At 39.7% G+C, this 25051-nt stretch overlaps 5 protein-coding genes and 1 long non-coding RNA gene across 11 annotated transcripts; 4 read left to right on the top strand and 2 right to left on the bottom strand.

Annotated features, from left to right (window-relative positions):
- Positions 1–148: 148 nt before the first annotated feature.
- Positions 149–1722, top strand: LOC104826669. Its single transcript, XR_773809.1, has 2 exons — positions 149–251; positions 1234–1722. It is a non-coding gene; the product is annotated as an uncharacterized LOC104826669 (long non-coding RNA).
- Positions 1723–5305: 3583 nt separating this feature from the next.
- On the top strand, positions 5306–7912 carry LOC104826667 (transcription factor bHLH130-like). Its single transcript, XM_010559482.1, has 7 exons — positions 5306–5422; positions 5891–6374; positions 6452–6708; positions 6794–6958; positions 7178–7243; positions 7457–7525; positions 7695–7912. Exons 2-7 carry the CDS (start codon positions 5912–5914, stop codon positions 7746–7748), a joined length of 1074 nt encoding a protein of 357 aa, XP_010557784.1. The 5' UTR covers positions 5306–5422; positions 5891–5911; the 3' UTR covers positions 7749–7912.
- A 2569-nt stretch (positions 7913–10481) lies between these two features.
- On the bottom strand, positions 10482–14701 carry LOC104826668 (chaperone protein dnaJ GFA2, mitochondrial-like). Of its 3 annotated transcripts, none has more exons than XM_010559484.2 (19): positions 14463–14701; positions 14270–14363; positions 14104–14178; positions 13923–14014; positions 13743–13826; positions 13615–13653; positions 13395–13502; positions 13174–13218; positions 13001–13088; positions 12657–12721; positions 12493–12567; positions 12245–12317; positions 12047–12138; positions 11884–11955; positions 11697–11753; positions 11370–11418; positions 11105–11171; positions 10705–10841; positions 10482–10643 (listed from the first exon to the last, which is right to left on the bottom strand). In XM_010559484.2, the coding sequence occupies exons 1-18, from the start codon at positions 14547–14549 to the stop codon at positions 10745–10747; spliced, it is 1359 nt and encodes a 452-aa protein (XP_010557786.1). In that variant the 5' UTR covers positions 14550–14701; the 3' UTR covers positions 10482–10643; positions 10705–10744. The 3 variants fall into 3 exon arrangements, with proteins under 3 accessions (XP_010557786.1, XP_010557787.1, XP_010557785.1); XM_010559485.2 differs by having other exon boundaries at positions 10482–10637; XM_010559483.2 differs by having other exon boundaries at positions 10482–10841.
- Positions 14702–15009: 308 nt separating this feature from the next.
- Positions 15010–17307, top strand: LOC104826665 (protein ROOT PRIMORDIUM DEFECTIVE 1). The gene is made up of 2 exons (XM_010559476.1): positions 15010–15099; positions 15414–17307. The coding sequence occupies exon 2, from the start codon at positions 15562–15564 to the stop codon at positions 16822–16824; it is 1263 nt and encodes a 420-aa protein (XP_010557778.1). The 5' UTR covers positions 15010–15099; positions 15414–15561; the 3' UTR covers positions 16825–17307.
- On the top strand, positions 17157–21219 carry LOC104826666 (FT-interacting protein 1). Of its 4 annotated transcripts, none has more exons than XM_010559477.1 (3): positions 17157–17249; positions 17347–19933; positions 20012–21219. In XM_010559477.1, exons 2-3 carry the CDS (start codon positions 17759–17761, stop codon positions 20972–20974), a joined length of 3138 nt encoding a protein of 1045 aa, XP_010557779.1. In that variant the 5' UTR covers positions 17157–17249; positions 17347–17758; the 3' UTR covers positions 20975–21219. The 4 variants fall into 4 exon arrangements, with proteins under 4 accessions (XP_010557779.1, XP_010557780.1, XP_010557783.1 ...); XM_010559478.1 differs by having other exon boundaries at positions 17344–19933; XM_010559481.1 differs by having other exon boundaries at positions 17164–17249; positions 17366–19933.
- A 107-nt stretch (positions 21220–21326) lies between these two features.
- LOC104826663 (60S ribosomal protein L6-1-like) lies at positions 21327–23089 on the bottom strand. Its single transcript, XM_010559475.2, has 4 exons — positions 22760–23089; positions 22251–22357; positions 21736–21917; positions 21327–21646 (listed from the first exon to the last, which is right to left on the bottom strand). The coding sequence occupies exons 1-4, from the start codon at positions 23011–23013 to the stop codon at positions 21491–21493; spliced, it is 699 nt and encodes a 232-aa protein (XP_010557777.1). The 5' UTR covers positions 23014–23089; the 3' UTR covers positions 21327–21490.
- Between the last annotated feature and the right edge of the window lie 1962 nt (positions 23090–25051).

Below are 25051 nucleotides of genomic sequence, written 5' to 3'. Positions count from 1 at the left end.
GGTGGGGGGGGGGGGGTTACAATGTCAAAAGGTAAAAACGTCAATTTTGAAAATATTAAGGTCGAAATGTAATTAAGGAATATTTTGGGGCAAATCTGCATCGACTGGAAATATTGCCCCGCCAGTTAGGAAATTACTGTTATACCCTCATTCAAGTCCGTACTTCGGGAGGGTGGTATTTCCTATCGTCGAATTCAAAAATCTCGCGATTGCTTGAAGAGACAGATTTCAATTTTCTAAACTCGATTCAGGTATAAGAAAGTTTCTGATTCACTCGTGATTTTTGGGAAATCTTTGATCGAATCTTTTTTTTTCTCCAAGGGATTTTCGCTGTTCTTGATGCAGGAATAGCCTTTTTCTATGCTGATTTTGTGGTTTATATGCATGTCGATCTTATCGTCGAGTTCGAAATTTAATTTTTCGGGATATGGAATTATGCAGTCTTTCCCAGACGAGATAGAGAATGAAATTAAGAATTGGTGGATTGAATTTCGCTCATTTGGGGTAAGTATCTGGTTTTCCTCTTTGGGCTGGAGGAAGGGATTTCGTTTGTTTAGGCGGTAATAGAGATCACTCTTAGGTTTGGGATTTCTGGGTCTTGTGTTAACTTAGTGGGTTAGGACAGTGTACTAACTAAACCCTCGTGTAGACTTTTGATTGTTTGGTTTGGTCGAGAAGTAGATCCTCGGGTATAGATTTCACTTGCATCTGACGTCGTCCGGTGCGATTGTCCTGCATGAGAGGAGTGAGTTATAGTTCCGCTGATCTCACTTGCATTTGGCCAAAACAGAGATGTTTTTATTTAGAGGAATCACAAGCCAAAACCATCTAGGCGCCGTTGTCCTAATTGTGGGTCTGTGACTTTGATTGAATGGAAAAATGGTAAAAAGTGCAGGCGATCCTTACCCTATCGTCAAGGTTTGTTCAGATACAAGTTGCCAGAACATGAATTGCCATTCGCGGGATCTTTTCCTCGTCGTTAATACTATCGGGGATAGCCGTGTTTCCGTTCTTTGTTTTCAAGTGTCGAATTTTAAATAAGCAGCTAGTGCTTCCATTTCTCACAACGTATGAGTTTGGATAGTATAGCAGTGAGTGTGTTCTGTGCAAAGCAGAATTTGGTTCCATGACCACTGTCGCTAGTGTCATTAACTGAATCTGTTGAGTTTTCTATGCTATTGGGCTTAATTTTTTTTTTCCTGGTTCTAAGCTATGATATTTAATGAAATGCAGCAATGTTTCCATCCACTGTGTCCTGACAAGAAGCCAGTACAAGAACCATGAAGGGGGGTACATATACAACACAAATGAAGAGTGTAATACGAGGGCATGAGGTTCCCTTCAGCTCAGCTTCCTACACGGTCTTATCCCAAATATGTAATGCCCGGAATTCCTACTTGACGCCTCACATTTTAAAGGTAAATTGTCCTGTGATCCCAACAGTTTTCTGATGATCTACTCGTGGAATTGGTCGTGGGTTTGCTCGTTTGGTGGAATTTTTACGGCAGAAGGCGTTGCCATAGACAAAACCCTTCGGGATTCTCCATCAAAGTTCTCTCTTGGTTACTGTTTCTATAACTACACTCAGTGCACGTATTGGACATGAATGCTCACATATCTTTCAGGCATCATTTGCCGGGTGTAAGCTATTACGGAGGCTCTTGGTATGTATTGAAGAATTTATACGGCCGTATCTAACAAAAGGGTAGTTTTTGGGTTGTATCTTTGGTAACATATCTGTTAAGACCAAATTAGATTGAACCGGTTTCAAAACGAATATGAGGAGAGTAGAATTGAACTGAGTTGAAGTGTTCACTATAAATACCAAACGGGGGAAAAAATCCGCAAAATGTGAAGTATAAAAATCCGGTTTAAGCCCTGGTTATTAGAGTATACAATCGGTTTAAGCCGGTTTGATGTGGTTTACTTTGGTCGGGCACAAAAAGTTCTATAAAAAGCCACGTTCTTCAATAAGAAAAAAAATGTCACTAATTTATTTATGAATCTTCCAGATTTAGTACTTATTTCTAGGGTTAATTTATATGAACTGCTTAATTGGAAACCCTTCGTTCCATGCATTTTTCACTGTAAATTTTACAACCTAGCTATAATCTTATAGATGGAAATCAAGAAATGATACTGTGGCCAAAATTATAGTTGCAAAGGCTATGTACAAAATGTGCATGATTGTAGCTAGGGCCGAATAATTTCTAATTAAATACGAATTATAAAAACCAATCGAGTATGATTCTAAATATAAAGAATTTTATTAATCAAAATATAAGAATTTTATAGAAAACAAATTTTATTAATTGCAATATAATCGATTTGATTCTAAATTAAATTCGAATTGATATAATACTTCCAAAACAAAATAAAAAACTAAACTCTAAAACAACGAAACGGGAATGGGAAATGCAAGCCCTAATTGTCAATTTTATATGGAAAATAGAGTGAACTAAAATACAACCTTTCCGATTTGCGTGGGGATCATAATAAAATAAAGACGACGAAGGAAGAAGACCTCAACTTGCATAACAAACGGACAAAAAGGTTTTCTGGTCCTTTAAATGAAAAGTGATTAGCAACTAATCTCGGGTCAGTATCTTCTTAATTAAATAAATATAAATAATTATTATTATAATTCGTACGTGCCCTTAAAGCTTTTGTTAAATTAAAACAAGCGGCGAAAGGTTGTTTTGCCCTTTCAAATCAATTTCCTTCTCGCATAAATAACGGTGTCTATGCTTATTTGACCCCAACCAAAACTGTCTTTGAATCTTTGTGATTTTCCTAATTTGTATTTAAATACATAAAATCTCAAAATTTTATCAAATTTCTATTAAAATGATAAAAATATTGGATGGTAGTTGAAATATCGAGATTATCAATGTTATTATTATTTTAGAAAATATTTCAAATAATTAACATATCGATGCGAAAGAAAAAATTCATATATTTATTTGGTAGTTTTTATGGTGTGTTTTTACGATATTATAATTTTTCAAAAAAAAAATCCTAACTAATCCAAGAGTTAATTAGAGTAATTATTAATTAATCAAACGATTAATGTGGATAATATCATTAGATTAACTAAGGACTTGAAATGTCGGTGCAACGAAACCGCCCTTGGAATCGCCACGAGAGAAAACCACGGCAGCCGCCACAACTTTTTCTTCTTGCCTGATTCGATGCATCCTATTATTGGTTTCGTATCTTTCACTTTCATTTTCTTGTTGCTGTTTTTTTCGTTTTTAATATTTATTTACATAAAAATTAAGTTTCAACTCATATTTTATTTTTCTTTTTTACCAACGTTTTAAAATCAAAGTTTCATCAAGAAATACTTTTTTACTAGTAGATATAGATTTCAGGGATATAAAAAATATCTAATATATAAAGATTGTAAAAAATAAAACAATTATAGAGATTGGCACTTAGTAATAGGGTTTTCGGTTCGGTTTTTCGGAACCGGACCGAACCGAACCGTTAAAACGGTATTTTTTCCGATCCGAAACCGTTGTTATTTTCCGATTGGTATCATTTTTAGAGAACCGAATTTTTCCGAAACCGAACCAAACTTTAAAAATCCCGAAAAACCGAATATTTTTAAAGGAAATATATCATTTTTGTAATAAAATCCGGAATCGAACCGAACCGAACCGAATACAATAAAAAATCCGATTGGTACCTATTTTTATAAAACCGAAAGAACTGAACCGATTTATTACGTCCCGAACCCAAACCGTTTCCCGAAACGCCCACCCCTATTTAGTAACATATCCCAAAATCATTTGAATAATAAAACAATGACATTGATATCGAAAGATATTGTTACAATGCATCTATTGATACATACGATTCTAATATGCCACATCGGATCAAGAAATGAGAATATGTGGGACCCGAATAATCAATATTTTTGGATAAGAAGAAAGTCAAGATCATGATTTATGACCTCAACTTAAAAAAATAAAAAATAAAAAAGAGAAAAGGGGAAAGTCAAGGTCCTTGTGCTTTGTGATGCACCAACTTTTTATATAAAACCCAAATACTATGAATTTGGCATGTAAATCTGCTATCCATTTATTTGATTTTATCCGTATTCACACATTGTTTGAATGTTGTAGAGGAAATGAAGAACACAAAAAGGCCGTACATTCAAATAGGGGCTTTGAATTGAATGATTACCGATAGAGAATAATCTAGAGATTTGAATTGAATTGGCCCGCAACGAAAATTAAGTATAAAATGATTGGTTTAAATATTGATTTTGTTGTAATTTGTAAAGATCGAAATCAAATCATGTTTTATTCAAATAGGACTTTGGTAGAATCGATTTATTATCAATTCAAATAAATAACTATACTATTTGTTTCGATTTTATCGGATAAATCCTGTTCTGTGTTAATTCATTTTTTTTTACGTCTAAATATATTATTCGGTAGTTTTATTTTACGGGAAAAAATATTTTATGATGTGAAAACTCTCATTGTTGTTTTTTTTAATTGCATCGTGCATCAACCCAAAGACAATAAATGATCCAAGGACACGTTTTAACATTTTTTATATATTAATTTTTTATATTTATTGACTCTCAATGAATGAATGAGTGGGAGACACTTTCTTTTATTTTAATTAATGCGCTACTAAAAATAAAATGGAATAAATATAAGCTGCGTAATCGATCATTAAAATATAGTTGATTATTTGAAATATATTTTATTTTTGTATCATCCAATTAGTCTATAAACTAGACTATATATTACAAAACAATATAGAATATATTTGTAAAACGATTTATCATATGTTGAAATTGAGACAAAAAATAATAATATATCACTCTAATATAATACATTACATATCACTCTAAAAACACAGAATAAAAAGCGACTGCTCGAAAATTAGCAATACTGATAAAATCAAATATACCAAATAGTACGACTTATGTTTTAGACAACAATTATGCATCAGCTAAATATATTTTAAAATCTTCAACATATTTATATCGTGTTTTTTAAACAATTAATAATCTATAAACAGTATATGATATAGATGATGTATTAACGCATATGTTATATAAAATTTTGACAAATTGCTTATACCCAAAGAACGGGGAAATGATGTTTTCATAAGTTTTGGCGACTCCGTGTTTTGGTCAACTGGATCATGTTCTGACTCGAAATGATGACGTCACGCATCTCACATCAGTCCCGAATGGCATTTCCGGTAATAAAACACAAATCCAAGGGTTTTCTTGGGACACTATGCTCATATATACGCGTCCAGTTGTGTCAGATCTCGTGTTCCTCTGCCCGGTTTTGACCATCTCCCCTGGTATCTCGACCATCTTCTCGTTCGTTCATCGTCTTGTAAGGGCAAACAAAAAGCAGATCTTTGGCTTCAGACCCAACAATCCGAGGTAGTGTTTGTGTTTTTAACATCAATCATCTTGAAAAATGAGTGCTTTCTGGTTTCTTGAACTGAGATTCGTTCAAAAGTTTCTTTTTTTTGCTGCCGTTGCTTTTTTTTTTGTTGTCCCTGTTTTGAGTTAGTTTCCATGGCAGCTGCAAGAGTTTCGAAAATCTTATTCGAAGACAAGAAATCTGCTATCTTGTCGAGATTCTTGGGATTAACTGCTGTGTCACCCTTGTCTGATCTTTGAGTCATGTCTGAATTTCGATTAAAAACCTGCAAATCTTTAGCTGAGTAGTTTCACTGTGCGTGGGTGGGTGTTTTTAAGACATGTCTTACTGTAATTTCTTCACCAGGAATCCAGAAATCCGATCTCCGCGAAAATAAACGGTCAACCAAAGAATATGCTTAGTGGATGTGTTTGAATCAATTCTATGTGCATATAAATCCAAAGTTTGGTCGTTGAATATCTCAGATTTCGGATTCTGCGGAAGAGATGAGCCTCGTGTACGATCACGATTTCAAGTGCCCAGAAGCAGATTTCAGAAAGAATCAAGATTTCATGGATCCTTATTACCCAAATCATCGACAAGAACAGCTCATTCACACCAATGGTTCACCTCGTCACTGGTCAACTCCAAGCAATTTCTCCGACGACACCTTCAAAAACGGCGGCGTCAATGACAACTGCGAGGGCGGTTACAGGCCTTTCCAGCCTTCAAGCCCCCAAATGGACAGTTTCTTTGCAGAGGTCATTAAGACAGAGCATAAGAAAGAGGCAATAACGCAACAGAGCAGCAATCTTGGTATGCAGGACAGTTCGTTTGGTTTCATGAACAATGGTGGTCTCGAAACCCGAATGCAGGCCAAACGTGTTCATGATAGTTTCAGAGGGTCTGGCCTTGTGAAGCAACATAGCTCCCCTCCTGGTTTATTGTCCAATCTGATGATGGAAAACGGTAAAGATCAGTGACAGAATTCATTTTGATGAATCTGCGTTTTGTGGTTATACTCATTCTGTCTTAATGTGTCACAGAGTTTAGTTTCACCAGCGATTTTCGGGATCTCAAGAACTCGAAGGATGTTCATGGAGAAGCTAGTTCTTCGAAGAAAGTAGCAAACAATCATATGGATTTGGAACATAGACCACAATTGTCAAGATCAAGCATCATGCCTCATCAGGTTTCAGACATTGGAATTGACTTCTCGAGCGATTCTTGGGACAAGACCTCTTTCAATGTCTTTAAAGGAACTGGAGGCACTAATATTACGTTTTCGGGTTCCGAAACTCAGGTAAAACACCATTCTGGTTCATCTTGTTTCTGTTTCCATGGAAGCTTGTTTCATCACTGATCACGACGGTGTGACGGTTTATCAGAATGAGAATTCACGGAACAGATTGGTTCACCATTTGAGCCAACCGATAACTTTCTCCGAGAAGGATACAGTGGAGAAGTTCTTGCATTTTCAAGAGACCACGGTTCCCTTCAAAGTTCGGGCCAAACGAGGCTTTGCCACCCACCCACGAAGCATCGCTGAAAGGGTAAATGTTCATCAGATCATTCACTTTGTAACGTATAACGTGTTATCCATGGATCCAACTAGGCTCTGATATCATGACAGAATTGCCAAATAATAGCTCGTATTTTCCATTGGACGAACCGACGTATGTATACACACGAGAGCTTGAGTCTAATAAGGAAACTAACAAGTATTTACATATCGTGTGTATATAGCTGTAATATTTGATTGTGAATTTCAGGTGCGAAGAAACCGGATTAGCCAACGGATGAAAAGGCTTCAAGACCTTTTCCCGGATATGGACAAAGTATGGATCTTTCTCTCAATATATGTGAATCCGAATCTTTTTCCTCAAGCAAAGTGATTTAGAGAATTTAGGCTCATTCTTGTTTAGAATGTCTTCAAGATTCACAAGTCCAAGTGAAACTATGGTTGAAAAAGCGGATAATTCACTTCGTCGGACGTATTTACGATCAACCGTTTTAGCTAATTTTTCGTGGTATTTTACATTTTCTGGCAGCAAACGAGCACGGCGGATATGTTAGATATGGCAGTCGATCACATTAAAGAACTTCAGAAGCAAGTAAAGGTCAGTGTTTTTGCTCAAACATTGAAGCCTGACTATCAACATCAAAGATTCGGTGGTACGACCTTTTGACATCCAAATCGACATGAACCCTAAAACCAACCCAAACCCAAGTGTGTTTTTCCTGTTTTATCAGGTAAAGTTCATGACTTTTTTTTTTTTTTTGATTCAGGATCTAAATGAATCAAGGGGCAAATGTAGATGTTCTGGTAAAGGAAAAGCATAACGGAGTGTATGGTTGTTCTTGATCTGTTCCTTTTGATGTTATAGTGTAAGAGGAGATGCCAATTCTCTGTCTAGCTTGGTACCTGTGTATATGGAGATTGATCAAGTTGTTCGTCATTGCTGTATCTGCTTATGAAATAAATAAAGTATCTGATTTTCCTAGTATCTCAACTTGGGCTCGTTTCTAAGTAAATTTGATCCCAAGGCTCGGGTTAGGATGCGACTTTTAAGATACATAACGGGTTCGAGTACCTACAAATCTTGGGGTATCCGATCCTGCCCAGTCGGTTACGCGAGAGGGCGACAAACTGGTATCGACGCAAGGCGAAGGAAACAGAAGGGGGTGAGGAGATTATCAGCCAGCGACGTCGACACACAAGCGAGCGGCGTCATACACGCTAAAATATCTCACATTTGGAATGTGTTTTCCTTGGTAGAAGCAGATCAATTGCTTTTGCTACTGTTTGGGGCAACTGATCAAGAACTCCAAATGCATATGCATAGATGAATTCGGAAAGTGACAAAGATTATCATTGCTCAGGAAGTTGTGAAATGGGAAGAAGAGGAAGGGACAAAGGAGTCAAAGAAGGAGTAATTAAAGGGAAAGTGAATCGGACAATCAAGAGATGCAGAACATCATGAGCTCACTGGTGTCCAGCAGCAGGGTCAGGGACAAATCTGCAAGGCAATTACGCAAAGAGATTCAGTGCAAATAAGCTTGTATGCATATGACTGACATACACTATAGAATGGGTGTAAGTACTTGATGTGATGAGTAGCTCAGGAAGCAACTCGACGAGCTCGCCTCCCGGTAGGCTTTCCCATAAACTTAGAGCACAAGAGGCCAAAAGCAAAGACGAGTGGCCACACCGATATCTTGATCGGGCTATCTCGGTGTCCGTTTATAAAACTATAGTTCACTGCTGTCACGATTAACTGACCAGAGGCACAGAAAAAGGAAACAACATCCACAAACCCACAGGGAAAACGAGCAACGGAGTTAACCCTTTGTTGTGCTCGACCTCTGTAAATGAGTTCAGCGATGATTAAGACAAGAGATACGACTGACATAACCAGTGCAGCGAGTGCGAATAAGGGCTTGTGGACGGAAGAGAGCTGGTCTGCGACAGCTGATGGAATCTCCAGGATGAAGTTGGTCACGACTAAAGCCGCTTCTACTGAAAGCTGTTTGCAGGACAAACAAAGGTCAGAAATTTGATTACTCTTTGTCTCCTGATGGGATTGTCTCCTGTTGTTAGTTCTGTCAGGTACCTTAGGAGATTTCAGTTTATTCTCTATGTCTAGAACAACTCGCTCCACGAGCTCTGACTCTGGCCTGATCAAAGTGTTGGATGTGTGACTCAAGAAGATGAAGTTGCAGAACAAACAGCTATGGCTGAATGTTTGATTTCAAATCTTGTAACTTGTCTTAGGACAGTTACTAAGTTTTGAGAGTTGAGAGTTCATCACGTTTGTTGTAATACACAATGCACTTACCTTGTGTTAGTTGAATTCCACCCGGCAATGTTAGCTATTTCTGTTAAAGCAACTCTCCATCTCTGAACCTTCTCCTCCTCGTAACGCAGCTCGTGCTGATCAAATGCCCCTCCAAACCTTCCGGTCAGCTCTCTCACATCCCACGGGTCAACGTTGTGGAACACGGGTACGACAACCTGACCGTACTTGTCCCTGTCCTTGAGAATTCCCTCGAGTTGCTCCAAGCACCATGGCTGAGCTGCGAAGTTCTTGGAGAGAATGACCACCAAAACCCTTGACTCTTCTATTGCCCGGAGAAGTTGGTAAGGGACAGCTTCGGATCCTCTCTCAAGATCGTCCTCTTCATAAATTCTGATCCCCTGCCTTCGGAGGGCGGATTTCAGATGGCTGAGAAAGTTTTCGCGAATGTCCAAAGCCCTGTGGCAGATGAAAACATCGTACTTGAAGCCCATTAATCAGATACTTGGGGGATGGCGTTCTTGAAAACTCTTTCCAGGTTTCTTCTTCCTCTCCTTTCCAACAACTTGTGATCACTTTCTCATCAAGTTTCTCGCACATTGATGAACAGAAAGTCAACTTGGAATTTGCAATTAGTATAAAGCAACTTGCACCTTCTTAGAATAGAAGTGCCATGCCGCAAAGAGATGGAAACCCGAATACACCCATGAACTTCTTCATGAATGAACGCAATACAAAACCGAAGTAATATATAGGCACCGAATGCGTATAATTTTTTTAAAACCAATCCAAATCGCGTCCAAATTAAATATTAAAATAATTGAAAAGTTCTTTGGAAAAAAAAACTTTTTATTCATAAAAAAAGAAAGAAATAGAGCTAATGTAATAACCAAATAGATACGTTTCTTTAAAATTGACAAATCTAAACCCGAAAATACATTGGAAACGAAAATCGAAATAGACATCCTATTTATACTCACTGGTGGGTTTGGTGACCGGTTATTGCTATCAATTTTATCTTGTAACAGAAAACACTAACCTGGAACTCTTCATAGGTTTTTCGAAACCCAAGTGTGTCTTTCCTTTTTCATCGCGTAAAGTTCATGACTTTTTGTCTCTCTCTTTTGGGGTAATTCTGAATGTTCTAAAACTTTCGGGGTCATTTTGTAAGATACTACAAGTGCACAGCTAAAACGCAAGCGCACTCGCTTCATCTGGTCAACCATTTTGATTTTTTTTTTCCTTCTTCCTCTCTTATAAATGGAATTTGAGAGAGAGATGGTGTGATCATGTCATGAAAGCTGATAAGAGCTCAAACATCGTACATATTTCTGCTCTCAACCAAAGCCCTTTCTCTATAAAGCTTCAAGAAGCACAAAACCTCTTTTATGTTGCACTCTACTCCACTAGTAGTTGAGAGGCCAACCCCATTGCTCTGTAACTGAACTTAGTCTTATTGACCCAATCATGTATGTCACTCAAAAAATCGGTTGGAAACTAACCATTTGTCGGTTTTCTTAGTTGCCCTTTGTGCTTCATATTTCACCGGGAAGCTCCTGCGGCTGCCCGTCTCTCATACTCACCTTGCTCTTCCTTGCTGAATTCCTCCAGCAGTTCCCGTTGTCTCGGAGTTATGTTTCTGTCCAGAACAACAAGGCAAATTCATCATAACGTCAACCATTTATTAGGATTACAATATCTAGTATAACAATACCAAAATATCAGAAAATGAAGCAACTGATTTAACGTGGAAAGCCCCCACATTTGAATCATGGGACCGTAATCCCACAAAACATGCACATCAATCGGATTATCGAGCACTTATGTAGATATCTTGAACACTAGGACAACAGATAACAATTCCGGAGCATAAAGAGTAGCATATGGTTATCGAGCACTTACGTAGGGATGCTGACGTTGAAATGCACATACTGATCCCCGAATCTAGACGATTTTCTCTGTCTTATACCTGTAACTCGGGCAAGAGCGTGAGATTCTAGAGATCCATTCAATAAGAAAACTACCGACCAATGGATTCTTGGATTTCTGTGCAGTGAACTTCTCGTTTTGTTTTCCTCGGAATTTATTTGGTAATTTGCTCAAGTTTCTCTCTTCTTTCGGGTATATTTTGCTTAGCTCAACTATCAATGTAAGCTAAAGTTCTCACCTTTATTCTTCAAAACTACTTTCTGACCGGGTTGGGTTCCGGGGCGAACCTGCAACAAGAGAGTTTCAATCTCAGCCAGCACAAACCAAAGCTGAACCTTTCTAAAAGCACAATAGGAATACCAAACATATATGCTTCATTGGCTGGTTGATGAAAGCTTACAACTTTCAATACGAGAATTTAGGAAGTTCACTAAACAAGATATTCTCCGACTTCCACTGGGAGCTCGGAAACTGTGGTTTCATTAGTGAAGTTTTGTGATTTACAGCCGTTGACTAGATCCACCGGTAAATCTTATAAATGGTAAGAAGGAAAAAGCTAACAAACCTTCACCACTACATTGCCAGTGAGGGTCGGTACTTGGACGGTTCCTCCAAGAATGGCCTGATCGGAACAAGTATATACTCAGGGGATATAAGGACCAACAAACAGAAGCATAAACTTTCTTTCACAAACAGTAAACATCCTGAAGTCTTCATGAGACAGCAAGGATAAGGATGAGCAGTTATATTACCTGGGTGACACTTAGAACAGAGTGCACATGGATATCTGCTCCATCTCTACGGAAAACTGGATCTTCACGAACCTGAAAAAGGATTATGGCAGGAGTTATCGAGAACTTAGTGAGACAATTCACCATAAATGTCCACCAAAAAAGTTGATTTCAATCAGGTAACCTTGATAATAACATGAAGATCTCCAGGTTGATCTCCGTCAGGATCAGCTCCACCGGACCTCAAAACCTTTATTGTTTCGTTATTGTCCACTCCTGAAAGACAAAACCAATGTGGGAACAACATTCAAATGCCTAAAGGATTTCAAGACAGTTTCATATAATTCTTTGAGTTACCACATGATATGCAAAATGAGATTACCTGGATCAATATTCACTTTGACGATCTTCTGTCCTCGAACTACTCTAGCCCCTCTACATGTTTTGCAAATGCTCTAGTAACATCAACACAAGAAATAGATGACCAATTGAGTTGACTCTACCAACCTGGTTAAGCATCATATGTTTGGCATGATACAGACATAAGCAGCCATGTTCTCACATAGACAAAGATACGGAAAATATAAAAGCATGAAATAAGAAGATGCAATTATCATATAGACGGCATACTGAGAAAGTTTGACCAGCTCCACCACACTTATGACAAGTTTTTTGGATGCTTAATAGACCCCTTCTCATTGTTGTCTGAAAAAAGAGCAGTAACACACATAAGTCGGAGAAAAATGCATAACTACAATGCTCAACAATTCAAAGTTCGTCAAACGGATACTGACCATTCCTAAACCATTACAAGCTATGCATTTTTCACGTTTCGTACCAGGAGGAACGCCTTGTCCACCTGATCAGAACATAAAACAACAACGTGTAAGCGTAGCTGAGACAATAAGAAAAATAAGCATTCTGATGACCAGAATATACAGCAACATACTCAATATGAGAGAGAATATGTATCATATCAGAATGATAAGCTTCAAAATCGGTTTTCCTATTCAAAATGATTCACAAAACTAGCCTCGTTATTAAATTTTCATGGTTAAATTTCAACATATCTGCCTGAGTTAGACTATATGAAATTCCAACATGGTCCAGATCTCCTTTCTAGTAAAAGTAAGCATACCACAAGCATTACAAGCCACGTCGGTTTGAAATGTAATAGTTTTGGAGCATCCCTGAACAGCTTCCATGAAAGATAGTTCAACCGCTACCTGACAAATAGAAAGACGAAAATACATAAATTTTTTTACTTGAAGCACAGAGAAGATCCCAGAGAAAATAAGTAGATTATATTACCTTGACATCTTGACCTCCAATATCTTGTCTGAACATGTTGAATATCTGATAACAGTGGAGTAAAAGTGGAAGCATGGGCGTTAAAAGGTCAAGTCAATTGAAAGAAGAAAACATTTTGGGCAACATTTACCAACGCATCAATGGACGTGAAGGCTTCCTAATCAGAATTTTCTTTTTCCAGAAGGAAAAATAAAAGGAAGAGCACAGAAAGAGGTTATTACATCACCACTGAAGTTCCCAAAGATGTCGAATGGGTTAAACCCACCACCGAAACCCGAATCATTCGAAAAACCACCTGCAGCATTTTGTTCGAAAGCTTCAGGCCCAACCTACATAAAAACACCAAACTTCAATCATATCTGAAAAGAAAATCCGAAAAGGACATGAAAACATATCATCCCTGCTATGCCAAAATCCAAGGAAAGCTACCAAGCCAGGTACCTGATCATAAAGCTCACGCTTCTCCTTATCTTTTAAAACCTGAAAAACACCAAAACCTCAAATTAACTCAATATGTAAATGCATAGTATATATCACGATGCTCTTAGAATCTGGGTTACAAAACTCACTTCATATGCTTTTGAGACCTCCTGGAACTTCTTCTCAGCTTCTGGGTCATCTTTATTCATGTCAGGATGGAGTTGCTTTGCAAGCTGGAAAAATATACGAATAATATCACCACAAGCAAACAAAATTTAAATAATCGTTAACATAGATGGACGATCAGAACTGTAGAATTGGATCCATACCGCATAATAGGCTTTCTTTATTTCCCCATCTGTGGCATTCTTGCTCACTCCAAGTACTTCATAAAAATCCCGGGCGGCCATAAACGATGGGCCTAGTGTTTGAAATGGCAAGATATCAAAAGCAAGTACTTTGAAGCGATACTCAAAGACAGGACCTAAGAATTGGAATCTCCAAGCCTACCAGTCCCATGAATCGACCTTGTTGAACCCAAATGAGCGTTAAGAGTTCCAAAAACCATCCTTTTGCGATCATTTCCTACATTAAAAAAAAAAAGACTAAAGAACTCAAATCCTGTATAAGGTTCATGAATATAGATCGAAATGTTTCCATTTCACGAAGAAAGCACCAGTTTTTGTAGCGTAATTCCCGATCACACTAACGGGGTTGCAGATACCCGCATTGAATCTCCGACAGCCCCCTCCAAAGACTTGCCTCGGAATCTGAAGAACCCCAAAAGACACGTAAAAAGCAGGCCATGATCAATCAATTCGCAGAACAACCAAGAATTTTAATTAAACAAAGGAGAGAAGGGAACTCGCCAGATTTCCCGATTCTTCGAGAAGCCTTGAGGAGAGAGATCGACGAGCCAACAATCGAAGGACCTTCACGCCATTGACGGGGATCATTTTCGCGCGCTCTCGAGCTTCAATCTCCAATCTCTGCTCTGTTTCTGGAACTTTCTTCTTATTTCTCAGGCAGAAGCTTCGACCCGACCCGACTCGGCCCCAAAGTCATCCGTCTCTGTCTCGCCCTCTTGAACGGGAAATACATAGATATCCGAAAAATGTCGCAGAAATTTTAAGACCGTTCGTGAAAAACATGTCGAATTTTTATACTGTACCCACAATTTTTGTAATATTAATTCAAAAGTACATATCGACAACGGACAATATGATTATTACGTTTTTTTAAATACATCCAAAATAAATATGATGCATTCTTTTAAATTTGTTTCACGTTTTTAAAATTTTTATTTTTAAAACACCGTTTTATTTGTATTTTAAAATCGTTTAGTATAAATTAATTGAACCAAAATTAATTCTAAAATATAAATAGGGTTTGGAATCCGTATGCATTTGCGAGTGTGAAAGGTTTTGCTGCTTCTTTTTCTTCCTCTCGAGACTCCACGAGATCTTTTTTTTTGGCCAGTGTCTCCCTTGCTCCTCCGCATCTCCGGTGAGTCAACCCTCTAATCTCTTCCCCTAGTTTATTGTTTGCATTCGAACTTCTAGTTTCGAGATTTTGCTTCTTCCTGACGCGACATGACATTAAACCTCTCACTCTTGATCTGCTGTTAGCTATATAATCTTGGATGGTTTTTTCTGAATTTGCCTGGATCTGACACAAAAATGAAAAAAGCGAGTGGCTTTTTGTGATACTGCTTGTGGGTTTTTGGAATTTCGTTGAACAAGCTTCAATAATGTGTCTTAGCTCTTTAGCCATCAAGTTACGGAGATTGGCTCTTAATCAGTGAGTTCGTTGATGTATAGGGAAAAAGGTAGTAGCTTTTCTAGAGGAGATTGAGAATTGAAGCCCAAAAGGAAGAAGTTCATGACCGTCAATCGGGTTGGGCATAGAACTCATGGAGCTCGTCGGTGATCAATTCTAGGGTTTCTTCATTTAAGGGTTTAGGGGACAATGCGGTGGTTACTGTTTTGTAGGACAAGTTTCTCTCAATCGCTGTATAAACGCCGAGGAGGATTTGATTTCCAGCAGAAATTCGGTTTGGTTAACGTTAAGTTGAAATGGGTGAAAGATAAGGAACTTGATTCTGTTGTGGCCCGTGAGAAGTATCTTAGAGCAGTGTGTAATCTTGTCTCGATCATCTCTTCTGCACCTGGTTCTCGATTACCCGTCTTCCACCTCAACCGGCATCGTGGCCAGCTAGTTCTGCCTGAAGATCTTAAGCTCGCTTCGTTTATCAGGAGATACCCCAACATCTTTGTGGAGTACGACTATCGTGATAGTGCAGGTACTCGGGTTCCTACTTTTGGTTTGACCCCTGAAGCTCGGGATCTTTACCATGAAGAAGTTAACGTGCTTCGGCTGAATCAAGAGGATATTCTCGAGAGGCTGTGCAAGCTTCTTATGCTCACGAGTGAAAGAACACTTCCTCTGCACTCTATTGACCAGTTAAAATGGGATCTTGGCTTGCCATACGATTATCAAGATTCCTTGATCCCGAATCACCCAGAGTTATTTATTTTGATCAAGTTATCCACCGATCTTGTTGGTTTGAGACTGGTATCGTGGGATGAACGCCTTGCGGTTTCCAAGTTACAAAGGAATGCTACTTGGCAGCAAACGAGAGAAGACTTGAGAAATAATCGGTTGGCCTTCCCAGTTAAATTTACCAGAGGCTATGGATTGAAAAGGAAGTGCATGGAGTGGCTCCAAGAATGGCAGACACTTCCTTACACATCACCTTATGTCAATGCTTCCCATTTGGATCCACGGACTGATGTATCAGAGAAGAGAAACGTCGGAGTTTTTCACGAGCTTCTTCATTTAACGCTGGGGAAGAAGACGGAGAGAAAGAACGTGAGCAATCTTCGTAAAGCGTTCGCCCTTCCCCAGAAGTTCACAAAAGTGTTTGAGCGCCACCCAGGTATTTTCTACATTTCTATGAAGTGTGATACACAGACAGTGATCCTTAAAGAAGCATATGAGAAAGGACAACTCCTGGAAAAACACCCACTTGTCGGAATCAGGGAAAAATTCTCGAGCATGATGAACGAAGGGTTTCTGGATAGAAGCAGGGGACTGTACAAGAGATCTTCAGACAGTGATTTCGAAAGAAGCCGTGTAAAGATTGATCATCGAGTATCATCAGGAGAAGAATCAGATGGTTATCTGTTATCTGATAACGACTCTGATGATCCCATTGTTGATCCATCCTGAGTTATTCCCGAGCCGTTTGACTGTACAATCCAAACTCCGAGGATTTCATTGGGTCTTCGACCTCTCAAACATGAATTTCCTCAGATTCTTCAGGGTTGAAATATCATCGTAATGGAGGGGAACCGGGAATCGGTCTATAGAATGCCTATAACCAATCTGCAATTTTTGTCGGATATCGATCAACTATGCAAAATAAACCGAGTTTTGGCATGCCGGATTCATGCTTGAGGACTTTGAACCATTGGATTTGGAACGTCGATAACTCAAAGACTCGACTCAGACGAGATTTATGGCGCAGTTTGAGTTACAGAGGATATGTGGACAGAGGAAGGAAAGTGGATGTGGTATTTGAAGTGCCGCCATTGATGGAAGTTTCAACAAGCTCTGGATTTTGGATCCCGGTTTGGTTCTCTGAGTTGTGATTGGTAAGTGAAGTGAAAGCTCGCAATGGCTCTTTACATCAAACGTTTCTTTTTAATTAAATCGTGTTTTTTCTCAGTTGCTTCGCTTTCTTCTCAGCAGAGACACGTAGCTTTTGCAGGGACATGAACGGAACCAAAAAGAAGCTAATACCATAAAATCTATGCCTTACCTCTGCAAACAAAAAGCCATCTTTTTTCCTGAACTTGCTCAACTTCTAATCATTCCCGTTGTCTGAACCTCATATACATACATATATATATATATATATGCTTTCCCTCTGTTTCATCCTTCCTTGACATCACATCTGAAACACTGGAAAACAGAGTAAAAAGGCAGCTTGTCCATGAAACCATACCTTGCTTCAACCAAAACAAAAAAAAAACTTTTTTTTTTGGTGTTGCTTAATCGGAACAACATTCTTTGCTTCGTCACTGGGTTTACTCTCGTCTCCTAAGATATTCCTCTTTTAACCTCTCTTGGTCCCCAAGAAAGAAAACCCACACTCTCCACCATGAGAAAGAACACCAAACTGGTCGTGGAAGTGGTCGATGCCCAAAATCTTATGCCCAGAGATGGCGAAGGTTCGGCTAGTCCCTTTGTCGAGGTCGATTTCCTTAACCAGTTGAGCAGAACCAGAACCATTCCCAAAACCCTTCACCCTGTCTGGAACCAGACACTCTCTTTTGATTACGACCAAACACGAGACTATTCCCATCATTCCATCCAAGTGTCGGTTTACCACGAGAGAAGGCCGGTTCCTGGAAGGAGCTTCCTCGGTAGAGTGAGAGTTTCTTGCTCAAACTTCGTCAAGAAAGGCGAGGAAGTGTATCAGAGGTTTCCATTGGAGAAGAAGTGGCTCTTCTCTTCTGCTAAAGGCGAGATTGGCCTCAAGCTGTACGTTTCGCCCCAAGAACCTGACCAATCCACTAAAGAAAACACTCCTCTGGATATCAAAACGTTTTCTGCTGTTGGGTCTGAAGCAGAAGATTCCGAGGAAGACTCTTTCAAGGATACTGCCTCGGTAGAAGACGAAGTTCTTGCTGATTTTGCCACAGAGTCTGCAAAAGGCGAAGAAGATTCAGAAGGAAGGAAGGAGGCAGTTCAAGCACTGCATAAACAAGAAGTTCTTCCACAGCCAGCAACGATGCATTCCATTCGCTTGCGATCTCGTGTCCCTACTACCCGTATGCACCCTCACGACACCAACCTTCAATCCCGTGACGCTGACCGTTTCTACGCTCGTGATGCCAATCTTATACATCGTGATGCTAACCATCCACCATCTGGAGAGACTGACCCAGAAGCCTATGAGGTGAAAGACATGAGCCCCGAGCTCGGAGAGAGATGGCCAAACCCTAATGCTGGAGGAGGATGGATGAACGGTAGAGAAAGATTTACAACCTCGCACGATCTTGTGGAACAGATGTTTTATCTGTATGTTCGAGTCGTGAGGGCCAAGGATCTTCCACCGGGTTTGATGACTGGAGGGTGTGATCCTTATGTGGAGGTGAAGCTAGGAAATTACAAGGGAAGAACCAAGCATTTTGACAGGAAGGCCACTCCTGAGTGGAACCAAGTTTTTGCTTTCTCCAAGGAACGGATTCAATCATCGGTTCTTGAGGTTTTTGTGAAGGGCAAAGAAACGTTAGGCCGAGATGATTACCTCGGAAGAGTGATGTTTGATCTGAATGAAATCCCGAAAAGGGTTCCACCAGATAGCCCTTTAGCCCCTCAGTGGTACAGATTGGAGGATAGGAGAGGAGAAGGCAAAGTACGAGGAGAGATCATGCTTGCTGTCTGGATGGGAACACAAGCCGATGAAGCCTTCTCGGAAGCATGGCATGCAGATTCTGCTTCTGTATACGGAGAAGGCGTGTTCAATGTCAGATCAAAGGTATACGTCTCTCCAAAGCTGTGGTACCTAAGGGTCAATATCATCGAAGCTCAAGATGTGATCCCGAATGACAAGAACCGACTTCCAGACGTTTTTGTCAAAGCCAATGTTGGAACCCAAACACTCAAAACCAAGATCTGTCCCATCAAGACGATAAATCCACTCTGGAACGAGGATCTTGTCTTCGTTGTAGCAGAACCTTTTGAAGAACAGTTACTCATCACCATCGAAGACAACGTCCACCCATCCAAAGACGAAGTACTTGGCAAGATTAGCTTGCCAATGAACATATTCGAGAAGAGATTAGACCACCGTCCAGTGCAATCCCGCTGGTTCAATCTCGAGAAGTACGGTTTCGGAGCCTTGGAGCCTGACAGGAGGAAAGAACTGAAGTTCTCGAGCCGGATTCACCTCAGAGTCTGTCTGGAAGGAGGCTACCATGTCATGGACGAGTCGACAATGTACATAAGCGACACAAGACCGACAGCAAGACAGCTCTGGAAGCAGCCTGTAGGTATCCTAGAGGTCGGGATTCTGGGAGCGAAAGGGCTTCTGCCGATGAAGGTGAAAGATGGGAGGGGAAGCACGGACGCGTATTGCGTGGCGAAATACGGGCAAAAGTGGGTGAGAACCAGAACCATTCTCGACACATTGAGCCCCAGATGGAACGAGCAGTACACATGGGAGGTGTATGATCCTTGCACTGTCATCACCCTCGGAGTTTTCGATAATTGCCATTTGGGTTCTTCTCAGACGGGGAATGGAGCTTCTAGAGATGCAAGAATCGGAAAGGTGAGCTCTTTCTCTGTTGTAGATCCTCAACGAACCAGATTTCTCGTCTAATTTCCATGTCTGATACCCGTTGTGCAGGTTCGAATCAGATTATCAACTCTAGAAGCTCACAAGATCTACACACATTCCTTTCCGCTTCTTGTTCTTCAACCGCACGGCCTCAAGAAAACCGGAGAAGTCCAGATCTCGATCCGTTTCACCACGTTATCATTGGCCAACATCGTCTACATCTACAGCCACTCACTTCTCCCCAAAATGCACTATCTTCACCCTTTCACCATCAACCAAGTCGACAGTCTCAGATACCAAGCCATGAACATCGTGGCCACACGCCTTGGCAGAGCCGAGCCACCACTAAGAAAAGAGATCGTCGAGTACATGCTGGATGTTGATTCTCACCTGTGGAGCATGAGAAGAAGCAAAGCTAACTTCTTCCGCATCATGTCCCTTCTCTCTGGTTCGATCTCTGTCGGAAACTGGCTCCGAGATGTCTGTAACTGGAGAAACCCGGTTACTTCCATCCTCGTCCATGTCCTGTTTCTGATTCTTGTCATGTACCCTGAACTCATCTTGCCGACGATGTTACTCTATATGTTCTTCATCGGCTTGTGGAACTTCAGGACCAGGCCGAGATACCCACCTCACATGGACACCAAGCTCTCTTGGGCTGAAGCCATTGGACCTGATGAGCTCGACGAAGAGTTCGACACATTCCCGACATCTCGGTCACCGGATCTGGTCAGGATGAGGTATGACCGGCTGAGGAGTGTTGCGGGTCGAATCCAAACCGTGGTAGGCGACATCGCTACACAAGGGGAGAGGATCCAGTCCTTGCTGAGCTGGCGAGACCCGAGGGCCACAAGCCTCTTCATCTTGTTCTGCCTGTCCGGTTCGGTCATACTGTACGCTACGCCGTTCAGAGTGGTGGCTCTGGTGGGTGGGTTGTATTATCTCAGGCATCCCAAGTTCAGGAGCAAGCTGCCTTGTGTGCCAAGCAACTTCTTCAAGAGATTGCCGACTCGTTCAGACAGTCTCCTGTAAAACACCAAAACGCTGACAGACAGAAACATGTTTCCTTGTGAAAGTAAAATAATAAAAATGAGATTATGTAACACAAAAGATTAACACTTTTTTTTTGTATTGTTTTCAATCATTTCCCCACCAATAAATGGGTTGAAGGATCCATCTTTATATTCTCTTATGTTCGGTTCAATTTCACGTTTGTAATTTTCTAGCAAAAGATAGTGCACTTCAAAACTTCGATCCTGTTCAGATCCACATGTATATCCAGACTTTTTCACAATGTTCTTCGGCACCGCTTGATTTATTTTCCTGAAAAGCTAAACCGGTATTGAAAAGCTATACCAAACCCAAAACACAAAAACCGGTTACAAATGGTTGAGCAGACTGAAAGGGATAGCTAATTCAAAGAAATAAGTCTGTAACATTCTAAGATATTGCAAAAAAAAGGTTTGTAAACATTGACATAAAACATCAAAACTTTTAGATGTCAAACACAAATCAACCAAAGCTCTGAGTACATCAAATTCTCGGAACCTAAAACTTGAGCTCATGTGGTTTGTCGCCTTGTTTCAGAGAGAACCTGGCACCAAGGTAAGACTTAAGATCAGGAACAGCTTCAATGGCCTTGACCAAAGCCGCATCAATAGCCTTTTGGTCATCCTTCTTCTCTTGCGGGAGTACGTTTTTCTCCTGAAGATTCAACGAGAGAAGTGAATAAACGGGTTAAGGGAACAGAGATTTGGAAGAGTATTGGAATTGATAAGGAATACAGAGCAAACCTCCTTCTCGGCCTCAAAGAACTCGCCCTCTCCCTTCTTCTTCTTCTTCTCAGCAACCTTGGCAAAGTACTTGTCATCAAATTTCTCAACGTTGATCCCAGAGATGTCGACCTTGGTCGAAGTGCCAATGACATAGGACTGGTTGACACGTCTCAATGGGACACCGTTGATCTTGAATGGTCCTTAAAGCTCACAAGCAACAAGTAAGAAACAACAGCAGAAAAACCAGATCAAGAATAAACAAGATAGCAAAAGGGACAAAAACCCTACAACAAAAGAGATCAGAATATGGACATAGCTGCATTTCAACCAAAGACAGCACGGACTTGCTCAAGACATGCCAGGATAATTAGATTCAACTCAAAAAACTCTGACGGCAATTGGGCACTTGCAAATCTCTCATGAGATGATGAGAATGCACAGATAGAAATACTTATACTAAAGCACAGAACCAAAAAAAATTATCTATAAAAACAACTACAGGTGATTCAAAGGGCTAAAGACAGAGAACCCACCAGTTACCAAAAGCAGTCCAGAAGAAAGCTGCTTCAAGAACACAACTCGCTTTCCCTTGAACCTACCAGCAAGGATAATCAACACTGTACCCGGGGTAATGCTTGCCCTGATTGAAGAACATATATTATCAGCGAAATTTGTAAAATTCATATATGATAAAAGTTGAAAAAGATACAAGTTATACACATATATACGCATATATGATTGGAGTACACATATAGATGATTTAGCGCACAACAGCTCAATCTCAAAGATACAAACTTCCATACAAGAAAAAACTCATTCACACAATACATTTTTCAATAATCCCAATAAATCCGATAGCAAAAGCTCACACTTATCAACAGATCCAAGCAAGTGGAAGACACAGGATTCAGCGATGATAATTAAATCCAGCATAAATTGAGAGATACCCACTACTTTCATAGCGAAAAAAACAAAAAATTTACAACAAAAACACGCATTCCACCAACCTAAAATGCTGCCCAGAAAATGAAAACAGTAGTACCTGAGCTTGGTGGGCTTCGGCTTACGCTTGTTAACAAGCGGTTTCTTCACGTCTTCCGCCGGATAGAACTTCGGGGTCTTCTCCGCGGGCGCCTCGGGCTTAGGCTTGGGGTCATGGTGGGGGAATTTGCCGCCGTTTTTCGCCTTGATAGCCCAGAGACCCCTCTTATGGTACATCTTCGATCTAGAGAATTTTCCGACTCCCCTGATGAGGTCGGGGTTTCTGTTCACCTGCTGTGTCTTTCTCGGCGCCATTGGAGGTGGTGATTGAGCTTTTCTGTCCTATTTCCTTCTCCTCCGAGTGGCACAAACCCTAGAAGCAGAGAATGACGCATCGGCGGCGAATATATATGGAGACCCAGGAACAGAAAAAAGAAAATGAAATGCCAAAACCCTAGATAATTCGGGTCATGGGTTTACTCATCGGTTTTGACCCAAACCCGTATATCGTGGGCCTAAATTCGAGCCCATATTTGAACATTAGCACTATTATTATTATTATTATTATTATTATAAATAATGTAATATGTAATAACGCGACAAAATATATATACAACGTATACCAAGTGGACACACAGGGAATGAAATCATCCTCTTACATTAGAAAAGCATAAGGTGTCCGATATTTGGAATTTGAATGTGATTAGTGATTAATTAAAATATAGTTTAAGGATTTTCAGTCTAATTAAGAAAATAATCGAACTCCACGGTCCCCACAGAGACTATTTGACTCGACTAGTCAACCAGCTTGCTGCTCAAGTTTGGATTTCCCATAAAATAAAATAAAAGAAGAAAAAGAAAGCGTGTCCAAGAAGACTGGGTCAGCCCATTTCCTCTGCCCAAACAGACACTATATATACACACATATATAACTTCATTTCCCCACAATCACCTGAAAACACAAAGACACGAACAAAAGCGTCGAAGTGAAATGTCTCTGCTGTCAGCCATCTTGAGTTGCTTCTCTCCAAAATCCGACTCTAGGGTTCGATCTCCAACTCGTAAGAAGAACCCCAAGGTCGAGGATCCGAAGCCGCCTTCTCGAGCTCCCGTCGTCCTTTCTTACTTTCCCGTCGGCTCCAAACTCTCTGTTCTTTAGAAAAACATCGATCGATTTGATGATGACGACGCCATGCAGCATATGTTCATGGATCTTTTATGGTATGATATATATCCTACAAAAGTCATGGGGATGTTGATCATCGAGAGACTGCAGAACAAGAACAAGCCCCCACATTTCAAGAACCAGATTCCTTCTCTCCGATTAGTCCTGCGGGTTCTTCTGTAGGGTATATATTATCCGATTCGGAGCACTTGCTCGTTGTTGTAACCTTTTTTTTTTCAAGTTAACTCTTCTTTTTTTTTTTGTGTTAATAATAATTGTGTTGGAACTTTTGAGTTTTGATTGGTTTATTCTTTTCGTTATTAGATTTTATATCAAATTATTGTTTTGTTTCGTATTGTATTTGAACTTAAAATATAAAAAATATATATATATTCGTTTTGTAGAAGCTATTTCGTTTAGTTCCGTTTTTTCATTTGTCATTTTATATTCTCTTTATATAATCGAATAACATATGATTCGGTTGTTTAATTTTGGTCATAAAGACTAAAGAGATTTACGACGTTTTGTGATGTTTGAGAGGTTTCCGCGTCAACGTTCTCTTCCTAATAAAGCGACACATATTAGTTTAACGTTTAATTTCCCACTCGTTCAATGCATCTACTAGGGGTGTAAAACGACTTCGGCCAAATCAAACCCGACCCGTTTCAATCTAGGAATATTTTAGTCCAACTCAATCCGGTCCGTATTTTATCGAGCTAAAAAATTTAATTCGCGAGTCAAACGAACTGACCGTGTAAATATTATAAATATAAGAAAAAACTTAAAATATTAAACAAAATAAACTAAATAACTAATAAAAATACAATTTTTCTATAAAAATATATAAAAAATAATACAAATTTTAAAAAAAAAAATCGGTTCGCGAATCATTCCGTGGATTCGCCGAGCCAGTTCATCACAAATCCGGCTCGTTTTACAGCCTAGTATCCATCAATTGTTCTTGATTTTACATATTATTTTAATTTATTTTATCCCCTATTCTTAAAGAATTTTGGACATATGTATATAACGGAAACTATTGCAAGCGCTGTAATATATATAATTCGACGAAAGCCATTGATTCGAACAAAACGATGATATTTATTACTTTGGATTGCGCCGATTTAACTCGTAACAAATATCGCATACTAGTTTTGTTTGTTAGGGTGATATTTTGGGTTTCTTTTT

The sequence above is a fragment of the Tarenaya hassleriana genome, unplaced genomic scaffold (assembly GCF_000463585.1).
Source record: "Tarenaya hassleriana unplaced genomic scaffold, ASM46358v1 Cleome5, whole genome shotgun sequence".
Taxonomy (NCBI): domain Eukaryota; kingdom Viridiplantae; phylum Streptophyta; class Magnoliopsida; order Brassicales; family Cleomaceae; genus Tarenaya; species Tarenaya hassleriana.
Note: the sequence above shows the minus strand (reverse complement) of the source record. Positions and strands in the feature narration are given on the sequence as shown.

Bases quoted from the DNA above. Each gene is read 5' to 3' on its own strand.
- LOC104826663 (XM_010559475.2), bottom strand. From the start codon at position 23,013: ATGGCGCCGAGAAAGACACAGCAGGTGAACAGAAACCCCGACCTCATC. The intron at 22,358-22,759 runs GTACTACTGTTT...TTCTTCAATCAG, and splicing joins CCGAAGCCCACCAAGCTCAG to GGCAAGCATTACCCCGGGTA. The intron at 21,918-22,250 runs GTGGGTTCTCTG...GTGAGCTTTAAG, and splicing joins TGGACTGCTTTTGGTAACTG to GACCATTCAAGATCAACGGT.
- LOC104826668 (XM_010559483.2), bottom strand. From the start codon at position 14,549: ATGATCCCCGTCAATGGCGTGAAGGTCCTTCGATTGTTGGCTCGTCGA. The intron at 14,015-14,103 runs GTAGGCTTGGAG...TTCAAACACTAG, and splicing joins AAGGTCGATTCATGGGACTG to GCCCATCGTTTATGGCCGCC. The intron at 12,568-12,656 runs GTCAGTATCCGT...CTCTTTTTTCAG, and splicing joins CTTGTAATGGTTTAGGAATG to ACAACAATGAGAAGGGGTCT.
- LOC104826667 (XM_010559482.1), top strand. From the start codon at position 5,912: ATGAGCCTCGTGTACGATCACGATTTCAAGTGCCCAGAAGCAGATTTC. The intron at 6,375-6,451 runs GTAAAGATCAGT...AATGTGTCACAG, and splicing joins CAATCTGATGATGGAAAACG to AGTTTAGTTTCACCAGCGAT. The intron at 6,959-7,177 runs GTAAATGTTCAT...TGTGAATTTCAG, and splicing joins CACGAAGCATCGCTGAAAGG to GTGCGAAGAAACCGGATTAG.
- LOC104826666 (XM_010559477.1), top strand. From the start codon at position 17,759: ATGAGAAAGAACACCAAACTGGTCGTGGAAGTGGTCGATGCCCAAAAT. The intron at 19,934-20,011 runs GTGAGCTCTTTC...CCCGTTGTGCAG, and splicing joins GAGATGCAAGAATCGGAAAG to GTTCGAATCAGATTATCAAC.
- LOC104826665 (XM_010559476.1), top strand. From the start codon at position 15,562: ATGCGGTGGTTACTGTTTTGTAGGACAAGTTTCTCTCAATCGCTGTAT.